Below are 24,360 nucleotides of genomic sequence, written 5' to 3'. Positions count from 1 at the left end.
TAAGAAAAATGAAGCAGCTGAATGAATGAGAGAGAATTGCTTGGGTGTTTTTTCCCTACCAGATGGCAGAGCTGCCTCAAAATTCATAGTAAAGTTGAAAGTTTTCAGTTCAGCTGATATCAACAGGCAGGCAAAGATCAGGGTTTTGTCCCAAAGGTACTGCAATAAAACTGAACCACAGCTGCTTTAAGCAAATGACTGAGTTATTTTCAAATATATGATTTAAGAACACCAACAGTCAACTGTTAGGCTTATAATGTGCTGCTCACCAAAGATGGGGGACAAAACTGAAATCATATTACCTGAAACTTGAGCCTGCAAGCTCTGGATCATCCCCTTGATATCCATGTGACTATTGGTTTGAATCAGCTACTCCAGCACCTGTGCTTTTTCCATATCCACCTAAACCCCAGACACAGCCAAGATTAATTGCCCTGCACCGTTTTTTTTCCACAGAATCACGGAATCATTTGGGTTGGAAAGGAACTCTGAGATCACCAAGTCCAACCCTTGATCCATTCCCCCCGTGGTTCCCAGACCATGGCACTCAGTGCCACATCCACTCTCTTCTTAAAAACCTCCAGGGATGCAGAATCCACCACCTCCCTGGGCAGCCCATTCCAATGCCTGATCACCCTCTTTGTAAGGAATTTCTTCCTAATATCCAACCTAAACCTCCCCTGGCAGAGCTGAAGTCCATGGCCTCAGCCCTTCCTCACAGGACTTGTGCTCGAGTCCCTTTACAGCCTCCTTGCTCTTCTCTGGACCTTCTCCAGCACCTCATTTCATTATATTAAAATAATTTTTAAAGTTAAAACTTTTCATTACGTTAAAAGCAGAGCTCGGTACGCTTTTAGGAAAAAAACCGACGAGCCCATCCTCCGGTCTTAAGACCGCCCCAACATCTCCCGCCCCGACCGCTGCCCCCGCCTTTCCTCACGCCCAGCTCCGCCTTTCCCTGACAAACCGACCCGCTTTTCCTCACAGGATTCCTCCGATTTCCCTCACGGAATCCCTGGATTCCCTGACAGCCGGACCTGGTTCTCCTCAGAGGTTGACGCGGCTTTCCCTGACAGCCAGACCCGCTTTTCCTCACGGAGAGCTCCGCTTTTCCTCACGGATAGCCCCGCCTTTCCCTGACAGCCAGCGCCGCTTTTCCTCACAGGCTGCTCCTCTTTTCCTCACCTCCAAACCCCCCTTTCCCTGACAAACCCAGCCGCTTTTCCTCACGGTATTCCCCCGATTTCCCTCACGGCTTTCCCAGACAGCCAGACCTGCTTTTCCTCACGGATAGCCCCCGCTTTTCCTCACAGCCTCTCCCTCACAGCCAGCCCGCCTTTCCCTGAGAACCAGCGCCGCTTTTCCTCACGGGCTGCTCCTCTTTTCCTCACCTCCAAACCCGGCTTTCCCTGACAGCCAGACCTGCTTTTCCTCACAGTATTCCCCCGATTTCCCTCACGGCTTTCCCAGACAGCCAGACCCGCTTTTCCTCACAGGCAGGCCCGGCTTTCCCTCACGGATAGCCCCACCTCTCCTTCACTGTTCCCCCGCCTTCCCTCACGGCCGCTCCCGCCCCCTTGGCGGGAAGGATTTTACCGCCGTCCGAGTGACCATCACCCCCGGGACAGCCCTCCCTGGCCGTCCCCCGCTTCCCTCACCGGCTCAACCGGGCTCGGAGGAGCCCTTGGAGCCGCATCCCGACCCGTACAGACCTCCTCCGGCTGGCGCCCTGGCCCCGCTCCCCTCAGGACGGAAGGCAGAAGGTGAGGGGGAAGCGGGGGGAGGGTGTGCCGGGTCCGCGGTACCAGGGGTTCCTCGGTGAGCTCCTGGTTTCGCCGGTTCGGTGGAGAGCTGAGGCTTCCACTGGCATGTTCTCGTGTAATGCTAGGAACAAAAGCTATTTGTAGCAAAACTGCCACAGCACAGCATTTTTTTAGGGGAAGAGAAAATGTCCCGGTGCCATGTGCTTGAAAAAACATGTTCTGCACTGCCGCGGCTTCAAAGGTCACGGCCATCTGACGTGAAAGCGAAATAACAAAAGGGATGTTACTGCTTTCTTTGATGCGTGGGTTGAAACACTGTGTTTTGATTTGCCAAAAGTAAATCGACAGAGCTCCCCGAGAAGGAAGTTTAGGGTGGAGAGTTGGAGAGCTCTTGAACAGGATGCTGAACCCCCAAGGAGGGGTCCCCCACGGTTCCCAAGTTGGGAGGATTCTTCTTCTGAATGCTCTGTCACTTTACTGACTCAAAAAAATGGGGATAATGATGCACACAGAAGGAGATGAACTTGGGAGTCAGGCAAAATCATCATTTATTTGGCTCAAATGAAGGCACAGACATCCGCAGAGCAATGGGCTATCTTAGAGTATTCACTACAGAAAGTTTCCCTCTCCAGCTGGAGTTCTCCCAAATCTTTCTCCTCTTCCAATTCGCCCTAGTCAAGAGAAACTCCCTCAGTATTTCCGTGGAAGAATGGCTCAGTCCCACATCAATAAACCTGGAATGCTGAGCTGGGGGTGCCTGGGGTGACACACAGATGATGAACACACAGTGGGGTCTGTGGGACCTGCTTGAGATCCAGGTTCAGCAGCTGCTGACGAAGCAATCACAAACCCTTCATCCCTCTCCTTATTTAATAAATGTAGCCATTTGTAAAATTCCTAGATATGTGAATAAATCCGGTGTTTTACACTGATCTGATACACAGTTGCATGTGGCACATTCCTCAGAATGTATTTCTTTATAATCCTCTTGCCCGGTCCTGATGCATTTCAGAAACCAATTAAAAAAGACACCAGCAGAAGCAGAGCAAGTTTTTAAGTCATTATCAAACCCAGCATCTCTCTGTACTTCTGCCAAAAGCACAGATGGCATTTCCTAGTTTGTTTTAAGGTGAGCTCTGAGAGCTACTTGAAATTTTCCATTTCTTTAAGCTCGGTAGAAGCACTGGTGCAGCCTGCTTCAAGTGAGCAAGCTGAGGGTGCTGAAATACTGCCTCAGAACTGCTTTTTTGTTAAAGGGTAAAAGAAGGAGGTTGTTGAGGCTGCACACAGAAAGTGACACACTGATAATACCACCATTCGTGGTGCTGGGTGTTTATCTACAGTGGTATAATTTAGCTTTAAAAACCTCACAAGCCAGAATACTTAACAGCAGAGGTGATTCACCTACTCATAAAGAAAGCAGATTAATTTGTAAGCTTCTTTTCAATATCATTCACTGAACAGAGTTGGTGCCAAAGCCTCCGGGTTTGCGTGTGGCGTGTTGGGAATTTATTGCAGAACTTTATTGATAGACCTTCTGGAAGGAGAAATGTGGCAAACATCAGCAGGATGTGATTCCAGTTAAATGGCTGCTCACATTTCTCTGGTGAGTGACTAAGAAGTCATGTTGTGGTTCCTACTTCAAGAACCTTGCCTTTCCTTTCTTTGGACTAAGTTTCAGTGCAGGAAAATTCTGGCCATGAGTGTACAGAGGGCCAGATGACAGTGGCTCCTGAAGTATTTCATAGATTTTATTTGGATGCAATCGCCCAGACTTTGGAGCAGAATTCAGTTCATAAGTGTCTCATGTGCTGCATGTGAGAAGCTTAAAAAAACCCAAACCATCCCAAAACCCAGCAAAAATTAATTTTATTTTTAGTGCCTAGTTAAGTACTTCTGCAGGAGATAGCTGGGAAACACCTAGAGCTGTTTACAATTCCTCTTTTAGGTCTTGCTGACACTCCAGCTGTTGCATCTGTTTTACATTCTGTCACTTCTAAACACTGTATTTTGTTTCTTATGAGAGGTGAATTCTAACTGAAGAGCCAAAAGACTGCTTTATACACACCTGAAATATTACTGCCTACAGTCAGGCTACGTTTGCTCAAGATGTTTCTCTGATTCCACCTCCTAGTCAAAGGACTGCACTGTAAAACAGGGCATGCAGGCCCAGACAGTGCTACTTAACACTCCATTTTCAGTCCCTGAAGTAGACCTGACTGTCACTTGCATGTGGCATATTTCTTCCAAAGATAAATCCACCTCTAAGATCCTCCTGAAGAACAAATTGGCAGGAATTTACCATCATGGGGGTTTGTCAGAGTTGCAGCTAGGAAGAGTTCAGCACAGAGCAGGCTCTCCCTTCTCTGTGGTCACCAAGCAAGTCGTTGGCACTTGGGAAATTATTGTTGTCACGAGCATTTTATTTTTGGTCCTGCACTGATTTCATGCTGTGGTTTTACCTCTTTCTTGTAGTTCTGAGGGCTCGTTTCATCATGACCTCTTTTGATGAGGCTGACACTGAAGAAACAGTAACGTGTCTCCACATGACCTTTTACCATCCTTGCCAAGAAGACAAGATGATGTTTCGTTGCTTGAATTTCTGTAAGAGAGAACAGGTCAGGGCAGATGAAATGGCCAAGTTTGGCCGTGATCCCAACGCCTGCCGCTACAACCTGGTGGACACTCGGGTTTCTCGGGTCCAGTTTTCTGTGCAGTTTTACAGAAAACTCAACAGCTCAGAGCACTGTTTTGAGATAAAGAACTTGAGCAAGAAAACAAAACTGCTTGTGGGCCAAACAGAACTGAGTTACCTAAACAAAATCGACCTGCCATGGAAGTGCATCATTTGTTTTGGGGACTACCAGATTTTAGCAGAGATTCAAGAAGGGGAGTCCATGGATTACTTTGAGACTCACTTACACTTGTCTGACAAACCAATCTTACAAGAAAGGTGCTTGCCATCACTGCAGCCTATAGCAGAGAATGGCATTCCTTCTTCCTTCTTTTCTTCCCAAGAAAAAAGCCCCATAGAGATTGATGAAAACGAGTCATGCTAGCAGGGGGGGGGAAGGAGGCTGGATCAGGATTTGATCCTTGGAAACCTGCACATCTTCCAAAACTGAAGGCTTTCATCTCAGTCCACTGTTCTTGGTGGTTCTCATCGCTGCACATCAGCCTTCTTGTTTTCAGCATACCAGAATGTACCTTGTCCCACAGAAACTGAGTCCTGGCACTGTCCCCAGAAGGGCTTGTGATCTCTTGATTACCACTGTTTGGCACAGGAACACCTGGGAGACACAGAGTCCATTTTCCTCTTGAGTCCATTTGTTATCCTTTGCTGCTGACATGAAATTCCAAACAGTATTTTCAAGCCTCCCTCATTATGCAGCTTAGGAACACTTTGTCACCATAGTCAAACACGTAACAAAACACAGGTATTGTTTTCCTTGACTTTGCTGTACGATTGGTTTTGTTTTTTTGTTTGGTTTTGTTTTATTGTTGTTGGTTTTATTTTTTGTTTTTTTTTTAATGAATGGAAATACTTTTTTTTTTTTTTTTTTTTTACAAGTTAACTACTTTTGTTTGTGACTGTAAAGAAACATGATCACAGCATGTAAAAATCCAGATCAATTTTGTAATAAAGGCATTTGGTTGCCTGGTAAGGATTTGCAGTCTTTGGTAACTACAATTTAAAAGCACTTAGCAGTGACTATAATTATTTCCAGGACAATCCAGATAAGTTTTCACTATTCTGGGCTTTCTAAAAGTGGCATTGCTCCAAGGTAAGATCTGACATACTTTCAGCAGGTTTCCTACCTCTGTGCCCCACCCTAAGCTCTTACAATTTTGTTTTAAGTCTTTCTCTGGCTGTTTCAGTGAAATTTTTCTTTGCTGGGGGCTCAGTTTTTCACTGGCACTTGGATTTTTTTTTTGTCAGGTATTTTAGTCAGCTTGAAAGACATGCTGGAAAGGATCAGAACAGGGCATAGATAAAAGTTCCCCATCTTACCATCCCTGAACATTAGGAAATGTTTCAGCATTCATCCCTGGAAGAAAAACAGAATTTTAACTGAGGGGAGGACAGCTGAATTACACAACATAACTTGAGCAACCAACCCCAAGGGAGGGAAAGGCAGGGGAGAGGCAATGCAACTCAAACACAGGCTTCTGGAGGATCTGGCTGAGGGTGTCCCTGCTGACTGCAGGGGGTTGGACTGGATGACCTTGAGAGGTCCCTTCCAACCCAAATCATTCTAGGATTCTATGCTAGGAACTGTATTTTCTATATACAGGCACAATTGGCTAAGCCAGCTCTAATGGTGCTTTAGGTCAGAAGAATGATGAAGACAGAGAAGCTGCCCCAGTCAGACAGGGCAGGTTGTCTCACCTCTGAAGTATGAGGGTACAGCAGCTTGTTTCTGATGCAAGAGCTCCATGCTCCAAGTTCCTCAAGTCCTCTGTTACAGTCAGAGCTTCCCTTCCAAAGCCACAGGTCTCCAGAAGGGATGTCATGGAATTCAGCAGTTAAAAGACACAGCTAATTATTTCTTAAAACCTTCCTTGGTTAGGTGACACATAGGTTATTTGGAGCAACCTTTCAACAGTCCCATCTCCACGCTCTGCTTCCACCCTGTATGATGTGGCAGCCACAAAACCAGCAACAGGTAAAACACTGCCAACCACAAGACTGGCTGAAAATTTTAATGACTTTTAAATTTGTACAGGTAATGCATTTTACAGTACCCTTGAGTTTTTTCCACAAACTGTTTTTATCAAAGAGTTGCATCTTTCAGTTGCCTAAATTTCCACACATACTGACCACAATTTCTTAAGTCGCTCAGTGTGGTGTCCTGAGCCCTGAAAAGCAGAATAAAAAACCATATTTAATAAACCACATTTAATAAACCATGGCTCCAGAACATGCCTGTCAGAGTCAAAAGCCTTCAGCTGGAGTCAGCTTCCTTTTCCTTTTCACTCTAGCAGGATTATTTGCTAATTTACTTCTTCAAGGCATGGGCAGGGCAAGTTAACCTCATGTTCACTGGTCAGGAAAAGCAGTGAGCACTGCAGGGTCAATTAGTCTCAGCAGGGAAAAAAAAAAAAAAAGTCTTATTTACACGTTGAGAAAGTTGCTTTTGTTTCCATAGGAATGTATTCTACAAATCAATGGTCAGGAGAAGTTACACAGTAGTAGCTTATGCCAAACCAAAAATATACATTTGAGGTGTACAAATCTTTAAAGCTTCTTACAGGCATTGCAAACATAGATCTTTACATTAAAATATTCCCTGTGGCTTTGCTATAAGTTAAATTAAGAAATGGAATGTCATCAACAAGACTGATCTGCTCCATTAGCTTTGAGATTTGGACAGATTTAACCCGAGCGTGCAGTGGTTTTGTTCAGGTCACCATGAAGAGGAGCAGGCTGTAGTGACCCTGGAATTATGTATAAGCTCAGAGGATCTAAAACACCCAACCTTCCAGTCCAGGTTTTCTGATGATGCAGATTTACAGTGTCACCACTGTGGAGCAAAAGCTGCAGAAGTCACACCTCATTCCCCCCCCCTGCTTTTTCAGGGAAAACCAAGCCAGCTACACAAAGTAACAGAAGAGTAGGGTGGCTTTGCTCAGACTTAGGGGAAAGCTTGAGATCTACACGTGTTCTACACAGTCTCTTCAGTGAGATTTTTCTGTTTGTTTCTTTTTTTTAAGACTATTAACTTACATTAAATACCAGGGGATTCCACAGTACCTGACACCAGATTGGCAGTAACTGAACAGTTCCTTGAATTTCAGTCTCCATTAGCAGTGTTAACCACCCAGTTTAGAGGCACAGGGAAGCTTGAGCACTTAAAACACATTGTTTTGTAACTTCTGGGTTTTTTAGTTCTTTATAAAATGCAGATACAGGAATTGAGTCTTTAGGTCCTTGTTCTCCCCACCACAGCAGCAGAGCAATCATCCCTCACTCAGTTTGCTCAGAGAATGTTGTTTATCAAAAATAGTTCCAGTTGAGCTGAATTGTATCTCCACACCTAATTTTCCACACCTAAAGAAGTGGAAAAGTTTAAAGAAGTTTAAGGGCTGTGTACTAACAGATGTTGGTCTGTTGGGGGGGGGGCAGGGGAATCAAGACTTTGGTCCTCCCAGTTTCTCCACTAGATACTGGTTAAAATGTCCAGTTTGACACATAAAAGAATTTTTATAGGTTTTTTTTTTGTTGTTTTTGCTTTTTCCTATCTAGCACACACTAAATCTGGCATATTATACAAGACAATATCATACCTACCCTGGTGATTTATACTAGGTTTATTGAGGTTAACTTTGCTTAGCATAAAGTAATAAAAAAATAAAATAAATGAAAAAAGGACACGGCTAGGAAGACTGTAAGCTAGGCAGGGAAAACCTGCAGTTTACCATGTATGAAAATTGTTTTGCAGCTGGCTAAGTACATCCTCTAAACAGCTAAAGAACAAGTCAAAAAGCACATATTGGAAATAATATTTTTTTAAATTATTTTTCTATATTCAAGTATTGGATAAATTACAGAAGACTGTTTCTGAGATAAACATTAAGCCAACGATGAATTTTAAAAACAAAATCAGTAGAAACATCATCCAGAAAAAAAGGCTATAGTTAAAATAGAGATATGTCAAGCTGTGAAGCTTAAATTAGTGCAGACAATTTTATATTAAATCTAGGTATGCAGAAATATACACAATAGAATCATCCCAGTTTTCATAAAAGTTTAGAAGGTAGACGATAAAATTGCACTTAATTCTGAGTCAATTCAGATAGCAAGTCACTCCCATTCCTTGCCAATCCATTCCTAAGAAAAAGGGAACCACGTTACAAAAGAGCAAAATGTTTTGGGTTTTTTTTTTTGTACATTCTGTTTTCCCTTCCCAAAGTTTGGTCACTGAGGAGGGCCACGTCCCACTACCTGTCCTGATGATCAGGGTCAGACACCCTGACCCCTGACAAATCTAACACAGGGTTCACAAATCCGGCGTATTCCGAGTTGCCATTATCATCCATTTCAGCACTAACAAAGTCATTCTCCCACTCCAATCCATTGGAATCATCAGAGGCTGAGGCTGGGTGACTCCCAGGCTTCCTGGGGTTGAATTTCAGTGCTGCCCGCAGGATGTCTTCTTCTGTTTTGGAGCGTTCCCTCAAGGGAATCATCCTGTTCATCCCTGCCATTCCAGAGGAGAAAGACAGAATTTTGAGGGAAGTGCCTTCAATGTTTTGTGGTAGAACATCAGAATCATTGAGGCTGGAAAGAAAGGACCTCTGAGATCATCAGCTCCAGCCTGTGACCCAGCACCACCACACCAGTCAGACCCTGGCACCAAGTGCCACATCAGCCTTTCCATAAACACCTCCAGGGATGGTCACTCCACCACTTCCCAGTGCCTCAGCACCCTCTCCATGAGGAAGAGCTTCCTAAACCTCCCCTGGGGCAGCTTCAGGCCATGTCCTCTCCTCCTTGCCTGGGAGAACCACAGAATTTTATGATGAGAAGAGCCTGACCCTCAGCTGATCACAACCTCCCTTCAGGTAGTTGCAGATAAGGTCCCTCCTGTGTCTCCTCTTCCCCAGGCTACACACCCCCAGCTCCCTCAGCCTCTCCTCACAAGGCTTTCCCCCTACTCCCTTCACCAGCCTCACTGATCTCTGGACCAACTCCAGCACCTCAAAATATCTTTCTTGAAGTGAGGGGCCCAGAAGTGGGCTCAGCCCTTGGGGCCCCTCCAGTGCTGGATAATTCCATCCCTTATCCTGCTGACCACACTGTTCCTGATACAGATTCCTTTTGGGCCACCTGGGCACACTGCTGGCTCATGTTCAACCAGCACTCCCAGGTCCCTCTTTCTCCAAGAAGAGACAAAATCCTTAGAGATCCAGACTTGGGAGAATTTAACTCCTGAACATCACTATTTTTCTCTGGTGGTGCTGTGCACATTAAATCCATAGTTTGCAGTCAGCTGGGGCCCAAATGAACACTACAGGCAGTGATGATGCTCTGTAGAGTTCTAAGTTAAGACAGAGACAGTGAAACATCTCACAAGAAGTGCTTATTTTGCCTGTATACATTCAGCCTGTTGCCCTGCTTCATGGGCACATAAATCTTGGGGAGATTTTTGATGCTGTGCCATTTCCAGAAAAACTCAACATCTGGGGAACCCTGTAATATTCCTAGAATTTACTGACAAACAGATGAAACATCACCACATAAAACATTTTTAACAGCAGCTGAAATTTAGATAGATATTGGGTCCATCTGTCCAGGGAAATCTGCAGTGAAGTCTGAAAAGGTGCAGTTAATTTCACACAAAATAAGGCGAAATATTTCTCAGAAAACTGCACAAGGACATCAGAGATGCTGTTAACTTTGGCAGTAATTACAGAGCTTCTCATGGTGCATCAAAACCCTCCCACAACCACTGAAAAAAGGGGAGGTTTTATGATACTCTTCTTATTCGCTGGTCACCTTCATCTTTTAAACATGGAGTAACTTGCTAACTAATTAGAATTAAAAAGTTTCATATTACAAGTGCAACACAACTCGGTGTAGATTCACTGAAGGAAAAATCTGTAACAAACAGCAGCAGCAATTAGAACAATTGGGATAATCACCTGGAATGCAGACCCAGTTCCCAACAGAAATTACAATAAAAGCAGGTAGGGTTTCCCAAAATACTGAGGTCAGAGACTCCTGACCAACTTCCACATTTAAGCAGAAAAAACCAAGTTGTTCCTCATACTATTGGCTCACAAGAGGGCAGCATTCCTTTCCCATGAGTGGGGTTACAAGTCAATTCTGCAGAATGCAGAAAAGGACATTTGCTGAAGGATCCAAAGAAATTAATTCATTTATTTGGCAGATGAGCACATTTATCAAACTAACTAATTTCCTAGGAAAAAACAAAATACAGTTTAATCATGACACACTTGGCAGAAATGCTACTGGAATTAAGTTTTAAATCACCTCTTCTGAAAATGACAAACGTTGCAAGCAGGAGTTCAAACTCCCAGCAGTTTAAACTTGTAAGCTCAGAATGAAGCCAAATAGCAGAATAAATACCTTCTTCATCCTCCCACTCTAAATCTAATGAGGTGCTGTCATCATTTCCACTCGTTGATTTGGTTTTGGTCATTAAGTCACAACTGCTCTCTGTGTTGGGTGTCAGAACTGTAGCATCAGATGAAAGTCCTGTGTAGGAAAATGCATTTTGAATTCATTAACTTACTGAAATTTGAGGTTCAATATGCAAAATTAAACTTAAAAAAATTATTTATTGTGCTCTGTGGCCTTTAACCCTCAGGAGCATTTGATAAAGCACTTCATCCATCACTTCAAAGAGCATACAGTAGCTTTGTAATAGTCAAAATCACTAAAACATTACAAGAGGACACTTAGCAATATTGTTTCATTAGAACTATAGAAGGTTTTCTTAAGCTGTATGGGACTGTGAGAAGACTTGCAAAACAAAAAACCAAAACACACAACCCTCCCTCCCAAAAAACCCAAACTACAAGCAGTGTTTCCCAAAAATTACCATCAATCCTCCAACTTCTTAGTGACTATCACATACTCTCATCAAAACTTAGGGATACAAGTTTATAGAATTGTTTTCTTCCTTTTAAATTATTAGGGGCCCTCTTAAATACAGGCAGCCAAATCCTCTCTTGCCCTTCACTAGAAAAAAAAAAACCAAACAAAAAACCACTAGTATGACTAATTATTTTGCTAGGAGATGGTTAAAAATGCTATGCACACATTTGCATCTTTAATGCACATTTAGGTTTTATAAGAAAAGTTCACTGCCTTGATGTTGCCTCCACAAAGATGGCTGGAAAGCCTTAGTAAAATAAAATGGGTGCACAGGACTTGTTTGCTGGCAGGATTTGCTTCTGAGAACTGGGATGGCTGCAGCTCAAGTTGTGCATCCTGTGTTTTCCAAACACTTGCAGCACCAGGGATTAGTGAGGAAAAGAAGTTTCTATCAGACTTTTCTTTTTTATGCAGATATATGTATGCACATTTTATACACGTGTGTGCCTGCTTATCTAAAAATATAAATACTGTTTATCTAGAAAAAGATTCTGCTCCTCAGAATCACCTAACACCTAAAGACATGAGCAAGGAAAGGAAGGACTTACTACTGCTTCGAAATGCTTCATACTGGAATTTTGCATTTCTTAAGAAAGGATCAAAATCTTCCTCTGCCACAGAGCTGTAAGAACAATGCACATACTGGTTTTAGCTTTATAAAGCTCTAAGGATGCCCTAAAAGATACATTAATCCACATGCCCCCCACTTCTATGCTACAAAGTGCATGCACCTTTAAATAAAATCTTTACAAAGCAGTCTGCAAAATGCTTTCCCATTGCTACCCAGCACATCCTCTCCCAGTCTGAGCTTCTGTGCAATTTTTAGCAACATCTTCAGATAAAAGTCAATTAACTTCAGTCACAGACCAGCTCTTCCCCTCACATCCTTTGTCACTTTAGATAATGCCTCAATTTTCAATTCTTTTTTGAACTAATGCATTCAAATCCTGCCACTGCAGTCCTTTGTCTAGTTCCTACTCATTCCATAAAACTTGTTCTCACAGCTCTTTTTCTAACTGTGAAAATGCCTCTTATCCCCCTTCTCTTCCATTCAAAAATAGGTGTTTGAGAGTTTTTTCTAAACTCAAATATTGTTCCACAGTAAATTTCTTTGGGGTTTTTTTTGGTGTTAAATTTTCCCTCCCCAACACTGAGCTCAGGAGGTGGAAGTAAAATAATTAAATGCAAACTATTAATGAAGAAACAGGCAAACTATATAAACCACTCAATCCCCCATCTGAATAGTATTTCTTTTTACTGAGCATTTCAAACAGGGTTCTGGATAACATTTCTGTATTAGCCAAGATTTTACCTCTAAACACCTTCTAACAGTAAGGCTCTAGATGTTGTGTATGTGTCTGTACACATCTTAGTAGGTTCAAATTTGTACCTGGCAGTCTAACAACTGCAATGAAACCCAGAATGAATGCAATCTGCCCTCTAAGTTTTGCAGATTAATGGTAACCAGTTTGCATCAGTTTTCTTGGCATGAAAACAGCAGAGAATGAAAACTACTCTGACTTAGAAATGCTGCGATGAAAAATTTTTTTTTTTTTTTTTTTTTTTTTAAATTTTGTGAGGGAGAGATGAAGAAGAATAAAAACAGTCATGGTTCTTGATTATTGTGAATAATATTTTGTATCTTACCTCTGATATTCTCCATTATTAACAGCATGTGCTCTCTGCGTTATCCTTTGCTGTCTACGTTGCTATTGAAAGAAGTAAATTGTTGAAAAACCTGAATGCAATCACTTGGGGTAAGATACTCAATACACTAAGCATTCCTTTAACTGAGACATTAGGAGGAGCTTTGTCCTGGTCCTTGGAGCAGTCTGAATACAAAAGACTTTCAAATGAAAATCAAGTTTTATGATACTGAAGAGACTGCTTGGCGCAAGCAGTGCTGGCTTTAAACTTTGTTTCATAAAAAGTAGCTTTGCAAATAAAGCTCTGAACATATTTAAACTACTTCATGCACAAAAAAAAAAAAAAAAAAAGCACCCAAAAAGAAACACCAATTTGTCTAGAAATATGAACACCACTTCTTTAAGAAAAAGGATTTCCTACAGGTCCTTTTATCCCTGCCCAACGTGGTACTGCCATCTCCTCTGGTTGCCTCCATCACCACTGAGTGTTTCATTTATTTTAATAAAAGCTTTTTGCTGCCTCACGGGGCCAAAACTATTAATAACTCTATGCTGTTAAAGGAGAAAGTTTCCTGGTATCACTAAGCAAAGACAGAAGGAAAAAAATGCAAGGCACAAGCCATAAATGCATTTCTTTTGTAGTTTTGTGAGGAACAACAGATGTCATGGAAGTAGGGGGCTGCTACAGTTTTAGGGTTTAAACCACTGAAGTTGCCCCAAGTCTCTTTTCCCTGCCTTAAAAAAAAAGAGGGCATTAAAACTGGGCACATCAACAGTGTGATTAAAGGTAAATCAGCTGTGAAGCACTAATTGTTCCCTGATTATGACAGAGCCCAAGATAAAAAAAAACCAAACTGGTTTCATAGACAAATCTAATATAACTAGCTACTGTATTTTCTGAAAAATAAAAGAAATTAATCAATTCTCAGCTTTAATGGATCTGTCCCTGCCAAAGAAAAGCAGGGCTAAATAAGCCATTTTTACTGTCAAATTTATCTAAGAATTTCTCTTCACTGGGTAAACAATTTTGTGATATAATGGCATCAGATCAGCTCAGAGTTTTCAACCCCAAGACTGGCACACTTCCCATCTTGGTTATTTAAAGAAGTGTCAAGAATAAGTAGAAAGAAACCAATGAGGAAATGGAAAGAGTAGAAGCAGCAGAAATAACACAATAGAGGTTATAGGTGAGAAGATTAATATGCAGGGAAAAAGACAGGAATTGGGCACCAAAATAGTTAACAACCCTGGAAAAAAAATCAATTACTGATGTATGCATCCATTTTCTTCAGATTCATATACACACATACTGGCCAATTTCAATCATCTCCCCATTTTGCTCAGTCACATACAAATACCTAGCACTCCAAATTCCAGGATACACATGCATTAGATTTCTCTGCTGTCACAAACCCTGAGATTTAGTAGGACAACACCAGCAACCCAAATAAGTTATTAAAGGGATATCATACTGCCAACAAAAAAGGCAGTTCCTCATTCAGAAGACTTCAGCCCAAAATCAGAGTTATGTATTACAAAATGGCTTCCAGTTTATTTAGAAAGGTTAAATGCTTGATGAGTATCTATAAAAAAATGCTTCCTTACAAATCCTGATGGCTTGTAAAGGGGATAAGTGTTACTAATTTTATGAGAGGAGGAAATTAAAACCTCTGTAATGCATCCTACCTTAGGTCCTGACTAAAAGAGGTGCAGATTAAAATAATGGCAGACAAGAAATTGCAAGTGCATTTCTTGCACAGGACTTTCTCAAAAGCCATTTAAGCCATTAAAAAATATCTACTTTTTTATAGAGATCAGAAGTGTTAAAAAAAAAAAAAAAGGCAGGCAAAAAGGTCAGAAAGAATTAACCCTCCCATAACAAATGACAGGAGGATAGAAAGAGAAATGTGAAATGAGACCTACACTTAGGCAACATAAATATTAGATGAAAACTCAGTCATCACTATTAGTCTGGAAATAACAATTTGCAATTCACTCTCTTTGGAATACTGGCAGTCCACTGGGGTTAAAGTTCTCCTTTATACCCATTGCAGATTTCAGGCTTTTTAATTTAGCATAAATCTGAACTTATGAAAATTTATTGCAAATTGAACACGTATCAAATGGTTTTTTGAACATCTCTTAAGTGCAGCCACACACATTATAGATGAACACATACAGAAAAGTGAAAATGTTGTTTCTAATGTATACATTTCTGAAATCTATGGGGGAACACATGCTTTAATAGCTTATTAAGACAGCAAAAATACTGAAATGCACTGATAATATGTACTGTGACATGAATACCAGCAGTCACACATCTATCAGGATCCAGAACCAGTGTCTGCTTTCAGAACAGCAGGAAAACATAAGGTGGTTTTTGTTTTGCTTGACCAAGCTCCAAAAACACAGACACCAGACATCTGAAAGCAGGCACAGATACAATAAATAAATAATGATTATTGTTAGGTCATTACTGAACTTTGGCTACTACACATAGACATCACAAAGTCACAGCACAAATCCATTTGGAGGGGACCTCAGGAGGTCATCAAGTCCAACCTTCTCCTCCAAGCAGGGATTACAATAAATTCAGAGGACTCAAACACATATCTGAATGTTGAGACAGACCACAGAGATAAGGAACAAGTAAGAGCACAAATATGTAGGGTAAAAATTACAAGTCTAAATGATGTCAGGATCTGTGCTTAATTTCAGAGTTTTTTTTTTTTTTAACTAGAAAATCATCATAAATCACGTTATATTAAAATTCAGTAACTTCTGTATCATGTAAGAAGTCTGTTCAGCTAATTATAGATTAAAATCATACATCTCATTCAAAATCTATGCTTGGTGACACAAGTTGTTTCAAATAATTCCAGTAATTTTCAGCTGTTCCAGCCAGCTGTCCTTTTCCAATCATGTATTTCTTTCTCTACTGGAATTCATAAGCCAAAGCAATTCCCTCATTACATTTCCTGAGATGTAAAGGATATTAGGAAATCTGCATACACAGAAACAGAACAGAAGCTCTGATATATACTGGGGTCTTTTTCCCCTCACCTCCAAGAGCTTTTTCTGCTTTGCTGCCCTGGCTGCTTCACGTTGTGCAGCATATAAAGCCTCCTCTTCTATTCTTAACTTCTCCTCTTGTAAGGCTAACTGTATATGAACAAAATAATAATGGTTAACAAAAGCAGAACCTATCTATCTTCCTCTGAATAAAGCCACAAGTTTAACAAAACAAAAGACCTACTAGAAAACAAAAAATAAAATAAAATTGACTACAGCTACAACATTTTGCTTCCTAAACTGAATCTAAACACCTTCCCTCCCAACCAAACATCCCAAGAAATTTAGGTAGCTAAACATTACCCTGTTGAACAAACATCATTGCTACTGAGCTGCTGTCAATGCACACTGCAGTTTATTATGAACTGCACAGGGAATGACTCAAATATTTTCAGCTGCTTGGTTCATTAGTATTTTAATGGCTCATTAAAAACAACTCTCAATTTCTAGGTTGTTTTCCACATCAAATTCCATTAGTTGTTGCAACGCACTAAAGCAAAACAAACAAAAAAAAATTCTTTTTTTGATTAAGAAAAGCTCCGGGAAAAAAAACAGAGCACAAGTTGAATCAATTGTAGTCCCCATTTTACCTTTGTAAAAAAAAAAAAAAAATTAAAAGAAATTTCAAATTTGACAGATCTCAGTCAGAGAGCTAGACTATTAATTCAGTTTCTCAGCTAAGAGGCTTTTAAAAAGAAGCAATCTCTGATGCACACTTAGCTGTGCAGCAATCTCTTTGTGTCTTTAGCTGCCTAAAAAACACCAACTGATGAAAAAAAACCCCATTGTTTTGTTCTGCAAATGGACTCCCCTGGTGTTCCTGGTTGATCTTAACTACTTGAGAGCTACCCACACCATCCTGGTCATGCCAACTGCTTACCTCTGACTGAAGTTTCATATCAACAACTCTCTGCTTTTCAGCAATGGAGTCATAATGTCTCTCTTTCAGGTCAGCAATCTCCTCCTCAGTCAGAGGTCTGAAAGCAGGGGAGAAACACAGAAGGTCTCCATCTATTATTAATTATGGCAACCCCAAGGTGCACTTAAACATATCCATGTGCCCTTTCTTGACTGGTCCTTTAGTGCAAATTCAAGCAGCTGTGCTTTCAGCCTGCTCCTCCCTAGGACTGGGTTCCAAAGTTCCAGTTTACTCAGCCCATGCTGTCTCCCCTTCAGAAGCATTTTTTGCAAAGCATATTTTCAAACCACTGTTTTCTAACAGAACTTCTAGAATAGAGCAGCAAAAATCATTGCAGGGTAAATAGCTCTTTTTTTTGGTACTTCTTTTGGTCCCCTAATTCTAAATTGTTCCCCTGTCACCTGTTGCCTACTTTATTTGTATATCTAACAAGCAAGACTGCATGAGCATTTTAATAATTACAAGGTTTGCTATATTGCTGCTTTGGGACCATTGAGAGGGAACAACATTTTGGGGAACCATCAAACTTAAATAATGCAAAATGTCAAGAATTGGACAACCAAAGCACACACTTTGGTGCTTCCTTTGTTTCCTACAGAGAAGACCTACTGATTAAATATTTACATGCTCACAAAAAATTCACTAGAGTTGCATCATCAACAGATGTGCAAGTTTAAATGTAGACCCTGGGAACAGGAATGAAGATACTCTTTGCAACATACTGTTGTAACATAATTGCATAATTTTTTTTATTTGCATAAATAAAATAAATAAAATTTGCATAATTTTTGCAGGATGCATTCTCATCTAAATTCTTTTCATGTGGGTAAGCATCAAGGTCAGTTTGACACATATCCTTCCCAGATTTCTAAAAACTAAAAAGGCAGAAACTCTGTAAAATGTAATAATCACAATGGGAGAGGAGAGGGAAGGAGAGGTCCTAAACCTCCAAGTCTTACCTGTGACTACTTGCTGGGCTTTCACCCTGTTAAAAGAATTTAAAAAAAAAAAAAACAAAGTCTGAGTTATTGACAATCCTATCCATCAATCAACTTTAACATGGGGAAAAAAACCAACATGAAATCAGTTTCAGCTGGGGGGAAATCTTCTGGTTTAATTTGAAATTAAAAAAAAAAATATCTTGTTACACAATCAGCTAAAGTGGCTGACTAAGTGAAACAAACAAATCCAACTCAAAATTAATATTTCAGCAGTGAATTTCAGGAACCACACTACTAGTCCTCATGTTTTAAACACAAGGCAGGACACTGAACACGTGGTGCATGCCCTGCCCATTACCAAGCTGCATTAAATTGCTAAGAGTAACATTTTAAGGCCAACTTCCATTTTTCTAAAGTACTGTCCAGCCATGGTACCCATTGAAACAGAGCATTCCCAAAACTTTCCTTAGCACAGCAACCCAGGTCCATATATGTTCTCAGAGAACATTTGCTGTTTCTTACACAAGAGTCACACCAGGAGCACATTCTACTTCAAGCCTTCCCCAGCTACCTTTTCACCCCCACCTCTTTTTCCTTCCTTTCTTTTTTCCTTATGTCCATAGGGCTCTTCCTAAAAGGATTGCTTCTCATATTCCCCCCCAGCCCATTCTCTCTTAAGCCATCTGCTTTCCTGAAGTGTAAAATATTCATTCCTAGAGCAAGCAAAACTTAAAGTTAAAATAAAAAACCCCCCAAACAAACCACCCTGCAATTTAAAGCCTACAACAAAGCATAAAGTGGGAGAAAGATACAGATTTTGGAACCATTTTTAAGGTTTCACATTATGATCCAGGTACATACCTCATCACTTTCCACTAGGTTCTCAAACTGCAGAGAAAAAGAAATAAACAATCTTTAGAATTTGGTTTAGCATGTCACTAAACACATACAGCAAACATAATTTCATGTTTAATCTGTCCTGTAAAAACACTGCTTTAATGATAAGAGTGAGGCTACAGCACCATTCATGAAAGCCCCAACTTTCAGGGGCTTTCAGTGTTACTTTTAGAGCAGGACCTATCTTCTTTGGTTTCTAAGCACAACATTCACCTAAAATGCACAGGCAAAATGAAAAAATATTAAGGTATTTTACAATTATTTTCTACCCAGAATTCTAAAAATTAACACGCAACAAACACCCCAGGATAATCTTCTTTTCTGCATCACATTTTTGATACAGAAAAACTCTCTCCCTCCTGGAAGTTGTGAGCTCAAACACATTTCCACCTGCCCCCTTTCTTGGAAGGCAAAGCAGTGACTGCAGTTATTAACATTACTCTCAGTAACAGGGGCAATCTGAAAGGTCTAGGACTTTTAGACCATAAGGAAAACTCAGAGAAAGTAAACCAGGTTATTCTGAGAATCTCAGTTCATAGAAATTAACCTTACACCTCCCTTGGCAAAAAGGGGTGATATTCAGTGGCCAAGAAAGGATCTTGCAATGAACAAAGTGGATAACACATCAAAGCTCATCAGTAACCTCACCAGAGTCTGCTTTTTGTAGAATCAGATTCATGATCCTGCAGGCAGGAACTAAATATCCTGCATTTGTACAAGCAGGAGAGAAAAATCCCTCCCAAGACAGGATGTGTACATAAAAGATGTACTTAGGTACTTCAGAATGCCCCGATGCCAAGCATCCAGTCACAACAGGTACTTCTCTTATTTCCAAATGATAAACTGAGATGATATATTAATGTTCTGAGGTGCTGGAAGAACCACTCACCACCCAGCACAGCAGCAATTTGGTTTGGAATAACCCAGAATATTTCAGTGGGCAAAAATTGCAAGAAGTGTTAAAGACATTGCTAGAATTTAGCTTCTTCCACTTTTTGTTTGTTTGTTTGTTTTTTTAATCACTAGAAATGTAAGCACTCACCTCTATAGTGAAGTGTTCTCCTCTTGGACATGTTCTAAAATACTTTGATCTGGAAAAACAAACCTAAAGTTACATGGCAGAATAGTCTTCAGTTCACACCAGAAGAAAACTAAGCCTGATAATTTTAAATAGCTTCTGAAATAGGTTACATGAGGATAAAATAAGCACAAAATCTTCATGTATGAAACACATTTATTTGGTAACCTGTGTTCTGCACTGGTCCCAGTGCAGGAGGAAGCAATGGGATGTAAGCATGGATCCAACTGGAGAAAAGACAAACACCCCCAAGTGAGAAACACTCATCAAGATCCTGGACTTGACATTTACAGACATTTAGCCTGTTCTGCAAGTGCCTTTAATACATTTATCTTATTCCAGCCAATTTCTGATCACACTGTTGCTCTATCTAGCACTTAACTCTCTACTAGAGCAGCATCTTGTACAACATCAGTGTTACACCAGGCATTTAATTCTGACAGCTTGGCACAACTAGCAGGCTGAACCTCAGAGAAAAACATCTACAGAGAGATCAAGCCAATGTTTTCCAACTACAAAAAATTACCCACAGTCTGTAATTTTATACAGGAACTCTCCTCCTTTTTATTTGTTTTTTTTTCTTTTGTCTTAACACTGCCCTCTACAAAAACAACACAGTATTAAGTTACCTGGGCACATTTTTGCCTAGTGAAAGAGGCTTGGCTGCCAGCCAAAAGAACATTTAAAAGTACACTGGTGTGTCAGTACCACATCCATTCCATCCAACTATTTTAAAAACAAAAAGCTTCCACTTACAAGTGCTGACTGGAATCAGGAATAAACCCAGGGCCTCTGGCACTTCTCTACCTGTACAATAGATCTGTTCTGTACTCACAGCCCACACCTATTTCTACCACACTAAAAGCCACACACCAGCCAAAGCCTGAATTATTTTCATCGTGTCATATTTCACCTCCATCATATTTCCATTTGGAATTCAGCTGGGGTTTATCTCCCCTGGCAGCTTCTTAGGCAACTCACTTCTTCCTTGTTGGGCAACCTCTCCTTCCCTGCAGCAGTTCACTGGAAGCAGCTCCTCAGTGGCAGCTGTGGATTTATTGCCAGGACACCAGAGGTTTTGAAAGGCCACTTGAATTCACGTGCAAGTACAATCAGGACATGTGGCACCAACACTTAAAAGGAATTTCACTGCTACCCCTCTGTGTAACATTTCAGTGTGCAGGAGTTGATACCATTAGGAACCTAATTTAATAGAACTGTTACAGGCTATTGCTTCAGGACTATCTCTGTTGTTAACAAAAGTGTGATCCCAATTTACAGCAGATAATTAAATTATGTTCCACTGCACAAACCCATGAGCTGCACCCAGATCAGTTGCAAGAATTTAAGAGTCAACCTGTAAAAAAAAATAAAATATGGCAAACGCAGTGCAAGCTTCCTAAATTACAAACAGCCCAGCAGCAATGACACCTCAAGGAAGATTTATGCTTTCTGCTACCTGCTGAACAGGGACTCAGAAATCCTAATTCTGTGCTGGAGTTTGAGCCCTTACACCCCAGAGCAACCACTGAGGTCATCAGGGACAGAAATGGAAGACCCATCAACTTCACCCCCAACCATAGCAACTTCAATTGCAACAGAAAAGTAGCTGATTAAAATGCTTGCAGCTTTTAATATTCCCCTTTAAATAGACCACCACATTTTCTAAACCAGACTTGAGAAACATTTAGGTTTGATATCTGCATCTATTATAAGTTCAGCAACTGTCTGCTGAAAACCAGCTGGAGCTTAGGAGACAGTGTGGCAGGAAGCTGACAACTGATGGCTCATGAATCAAACATGCACCAAACCCAAGTACACGAGCAGATGACACTGCAGGCACCAATTAACAGACAAATGGGTAACAGGGTGTTGCAAATGTAGAAGAAAAAAAAAAAAAAAAAAAAAGAATGCAAGGGAAAAAAAACCAACAGGCAGAAAAATATAAGCAATAGTCACTTTAGACCAGAGATAAAAAGATTCCCAGAATTTGCAGTTATAACCAAGACAATCTTGTGCCTTTTTGGACTCTGTCTCCTGTCCGATGCTCAGAAGTCAATTTAGAGGTCAGAAGTAGTTGGGGATGGGGGAATAAAATAAATGATGGCCAAAGTCATAATTTAAAGACTAAGTGCATGCTGCCACAGACTTATTGTCACTACCAGCAACTGCTAAACAAAGGGTATTAGCCCATGAGTGGAGACTCAGCAAAACACACGTGTGAAGCAAGAACCTCTCAAGTACCACCCATCTGAGAAAAAACCAGCATAACACAAGAAACTGAAGTGCTAGGGGTTCAAGCATATCAGATACTCTCATAAACTCAGCTAGAGAATATTAAGAATACAAACTGGTATCCTCCATGCACACTGTCCTGGTCTTTCACCCATTTCTCTGGAAAGAATTCCTAGTTCTTCAGGACAAGCAGAACATCAGGACGTGCCTGCTAGAGCTGATGTGAAATAAAAGGCCACGAGTTTGCAGCAATGCTCAGGGTATCTGTCTATAACAACTTCAGTCCTAACACGAGTTAAAAATAAGTATCAAATACCGGTAAGTGTATGGAATCATAGAAAGAAGACATATGGAATCTTCTATGGAATCGTAGAAGAAGAAAGCCAACTTCTTCCACAGGTAATGCATCCTTCCCCTGTTTGCACACTGCTTTTCCAAAAGATGTATCATGCATTTGCAAGATATATGAAAGATGACTTGGACTGCTCTGCTCCTGCTCTTCTGCAGTAGTCACCCTTGATCCCAACAGAGTCTCAACACCTGACTCACAGAGAACATAAGATTATACCCCAAAAAATAAACGGGTGGGTTTTTTTCCACCTTTTCACAACCATGGCAGCCTGCACAAATTTTGACAACTGACCTGAAAAAAGAACCTAACACCAAAAGAAATCTTTATAAGCTGCTTCCTCCGGAGAATATATATTAAAAAACAAGGTTGGAAGAGGGCTAAGGGGTAAGAATGTCCTCACGGACAGACACCCTGGTAGAGCATTACCATCACCCCTACAAACTGCACACAACCGAGCAACCATCCGCCGGCATTTCATCATCTCCAGCTGCCCATGCAGAAACACACGAACCTTTTTATTCCTTGAACCTTTTTATTCCTCTCTCCTGCCTCCAAACCCCCCCCCGAGCTGCTGCTGCGGGGAGGGGAAGAAGGGGTGGGCGAGGGGGTAACCCAGGTGTCCCCCTCCCCTGCATGAGGTGTCCGCCCCCCGCATCCCAAAAACTCGAAACCCATTTCTCCAGCCCCCAAGACAACCCCGCAGCCCCCTGGAAAAACCGACCAGCACCCTCCGGACTCGCTGTAAGGAGGAGGAAGAGGAGGGAGGAAAGGCGGAGCCGGGCGGACCCAGCACCTCCCCGCCCCGGGGAGGGGAAAGGGGAAGCCGTGCTGCCTGCTTACCCTCCGCCTCGCTGCAGCCTCCCGGCTTCTCTCCGGAGGAAGAGCCCGCAGCACCACTGCGCCCAGCAGTTCCCCATCGCATCCTGGGCAGCGGCGGCAACAGCTGCTGCTGCTCCTCCTCCCTTCTCCTCCTCCCTTACAGGCGGGTTCAAGCCGCCCCTGCCATCAAGAGCGGCGGCAGAGGAGGAGGAGAGAGGATGGCGGAGAGCGAGAGCAGCCCCTGACCCTAAGGAACAAAGGGCCTGGCGGCGGGCGGAGGCTCCGCGCCGACCGCCTCATGGCCGCGGCCGCTGCGCAGAGGCGGATGCCGCATGCCCCGAGCGATGGCACCGCCTCCCACAGCACCGACCGCCCCTTCCCGGGCACTCAGGGGATGGCGGCGGCTTCGGTCCGCCCCTTCTCGGGCTCTGAGGGGGATTGCGGGTTCGGTCCGCCCATTTCCGGGCTCTGAGGGGGCGGTGGCTTCGGTCCGCCCCTTCTTGGGCTCTGGGGGGACTGCAGGTTCGGTCCGCCCATTCCCGGGCTATGAGGGGATTGCGGGTTCGGCTCGCCCCTTCCCGGGCTCTGAGGGGACTGTGAAGCCGGACCTGCTCCGTTCGCGGGCTCTGAGGGGACCGGGGTGTCGGACCCGACCCTTCCCGGGCTCTGAGGAGGAGGCAGCAGTGGTGGCGCCCAAGATGGGCTAAAACTGCCTAATGCAGTTAAGAAAAAAAAACCAAAAAAACCCAACAACTGTATCCCGTCAAATCTTGGGAATTTGGAAGGCTCTTCTCCTTCAGGCCAGCTGCCAAAGGTATTTGTGTCCCTTCCAGGTGTTGCCTTGAGGGAAAAAGCGTCAGAGGAGGGTGAGGGGACTGAGTGAGGAGGGTTCTGTGTGAAACCAAAGCTGGGGAGACAGGGTAAGTTAGAAAAAAAAAAAAAAAAGGAGGGTGGTTTATCACAAAACTGCCTTGGGAAGCATGTGGTAACATCACAATCAATGGTCACCAGTG

General features: G+C 42.1%; 3 protein-coding genes across 6 annotated transcripts in view; 1 reads left to right on the top strand and 2 right to left on the bottom strand.

Moving 5' to 3' along the window:
- The window catches only part of ALPK1 (alpha kinase 1), a 44,385-nt gene extending 42,878 nt beyond the window's left edge, over nt 1-1,507 (bottom strand). Inside the window, exon 1 of one of the 2 annotated variants that reach the window (XM_071744049.1) lies at nt 1,392-1,507. The gene's annotated coding sequence lies outside the window, so the exon portion shown is untranslated. Of the gene's footprint in view, nt 1-971; nt 1,023-1,391 lie in introns of those variants that run through there. The other variant, XM_071744048.1, reaches the window with a different exon arrangement.
- Nucleotides 1,508-1,620: 113 nt separating this feature from the next.
- TIFA (TRAF interacting protein with forkhead associated domain) lies at nt 1,621-5,428 on the top strand. Of its 2 annotated transcripts, XM_071744052.1 has the most exons (3): nt 1,658-1,763; nt 2,776-2,892; nt 4,239-5,428. In XM_071744052.1, the coding sequence occupies exon 3, from the start codon at nt 4,259-4,261 to the stop codon at nt 4,820-4,822; it is 564 nt and encodes a 187-aa protein (XP_071600153.1). In that variant the 5' UTR covers nt 1,658-1,763; nt 2,776-2,892; nt 4,239-4,258; the 3' UTR covers nt 4,823-5,428. The 2 variants fall into 2 exon arrangements, with proteins under 2 accessions (XP_071600151.1, XP_071600153.1); XM_071744050.1 differs by lacking the exon at nt 2,776-2,892 and having other exon boundaries at nt 1,621-1,763.
- A 1,024-nt stretch (nt 5,429-6,452) lies between these two features.
- Nucleotides 6,453-23,711, bottom strand: AP1AR (adaptor related protein complex 1 associated regulatory protein). 2 transcript variants are annotated; one of them, XM_071744045.1, is made up of 10 exons: nt 23,369-23,711; nt 19,906-19,954; nt 18,828-18,854; nt 17,985-18,010; nt 16,987-17,083; nt 16,098-16,196; nt 13,036-13,097; nt 11,937-12,010; nt 10,858-10,986; nt 6,453-8,965 (listed from the first exon to the last, which is right to left on the bottom strand). In XM_071744045.1, exons 1-10 carry the CDS (start codon nt 23,443-23,445, stop codon nt 8,706-8,708), a joined length of 900 nt encoding a protein of 299 aa, XP_071600146.1. In that variant the 5' UTR covers nt 23,446-23,711; the 3' UTR covers nt 6,453-8,705. The 2 variants fall into 2 exon arrangements, with proteins under 2 accessions (XP_071600146.1, XP_071600147.1); XM_071744046.1 differs by lacking the exon at nt 16,098-16,196 and having other exon boundaries at nt 23,369-23,706.
- Nucleotides 23,712-24,360: the final 649 nt, after the last annotated feature.

This window comes from Heliangelus exortis, chromosome 4, assembly GCF_036169615.1.
Source record: "Heliangelus exortis chromosome 4, bHelExo1.hap1, whole genome shotgun sequence".
Taxonomy (NCBI): Eukaryota; Metazoa; Chordata; class Aves; order Apodiformes; family Trochilidae; genus Heliangelus; species Heliangelus exortis.
This window is presented reverse-complemented; position numbering and strand designations above follow the sequence as displayed.

Bases quoted from the DNA above. Each gene is read 5' to 3' on its own strand.
- TIFA (XM_071744050.1), top strand. From the start codon at position 4,259: ATGACCTCTTTTGATGAGGCTGACACTGAAGAAACAGTAACGTGTCTC.
- AP1AR (XM_071744045.1), bottom strand. From the start codon at position 23,445: ATGGGGAACTGCTGGGCGCAGTGGTGCTGCGGGCTCTTCCTCCGGAGA. The intron at 18,855-19,905 runs GTGAGTGCTTAC...TTTTCTCTGCAG, and splicing joins GAGAACACTTCACTATAGAG to TTTGAGAACCTAGTGGAAAG. The intron at 10,987-11,936 runs GTAAGTCCTTCC...TTTCCTACACAG, and splicing joins TGAAGCATTTCGAAGCAGTA to GACTTTCATCTGATGCTACA.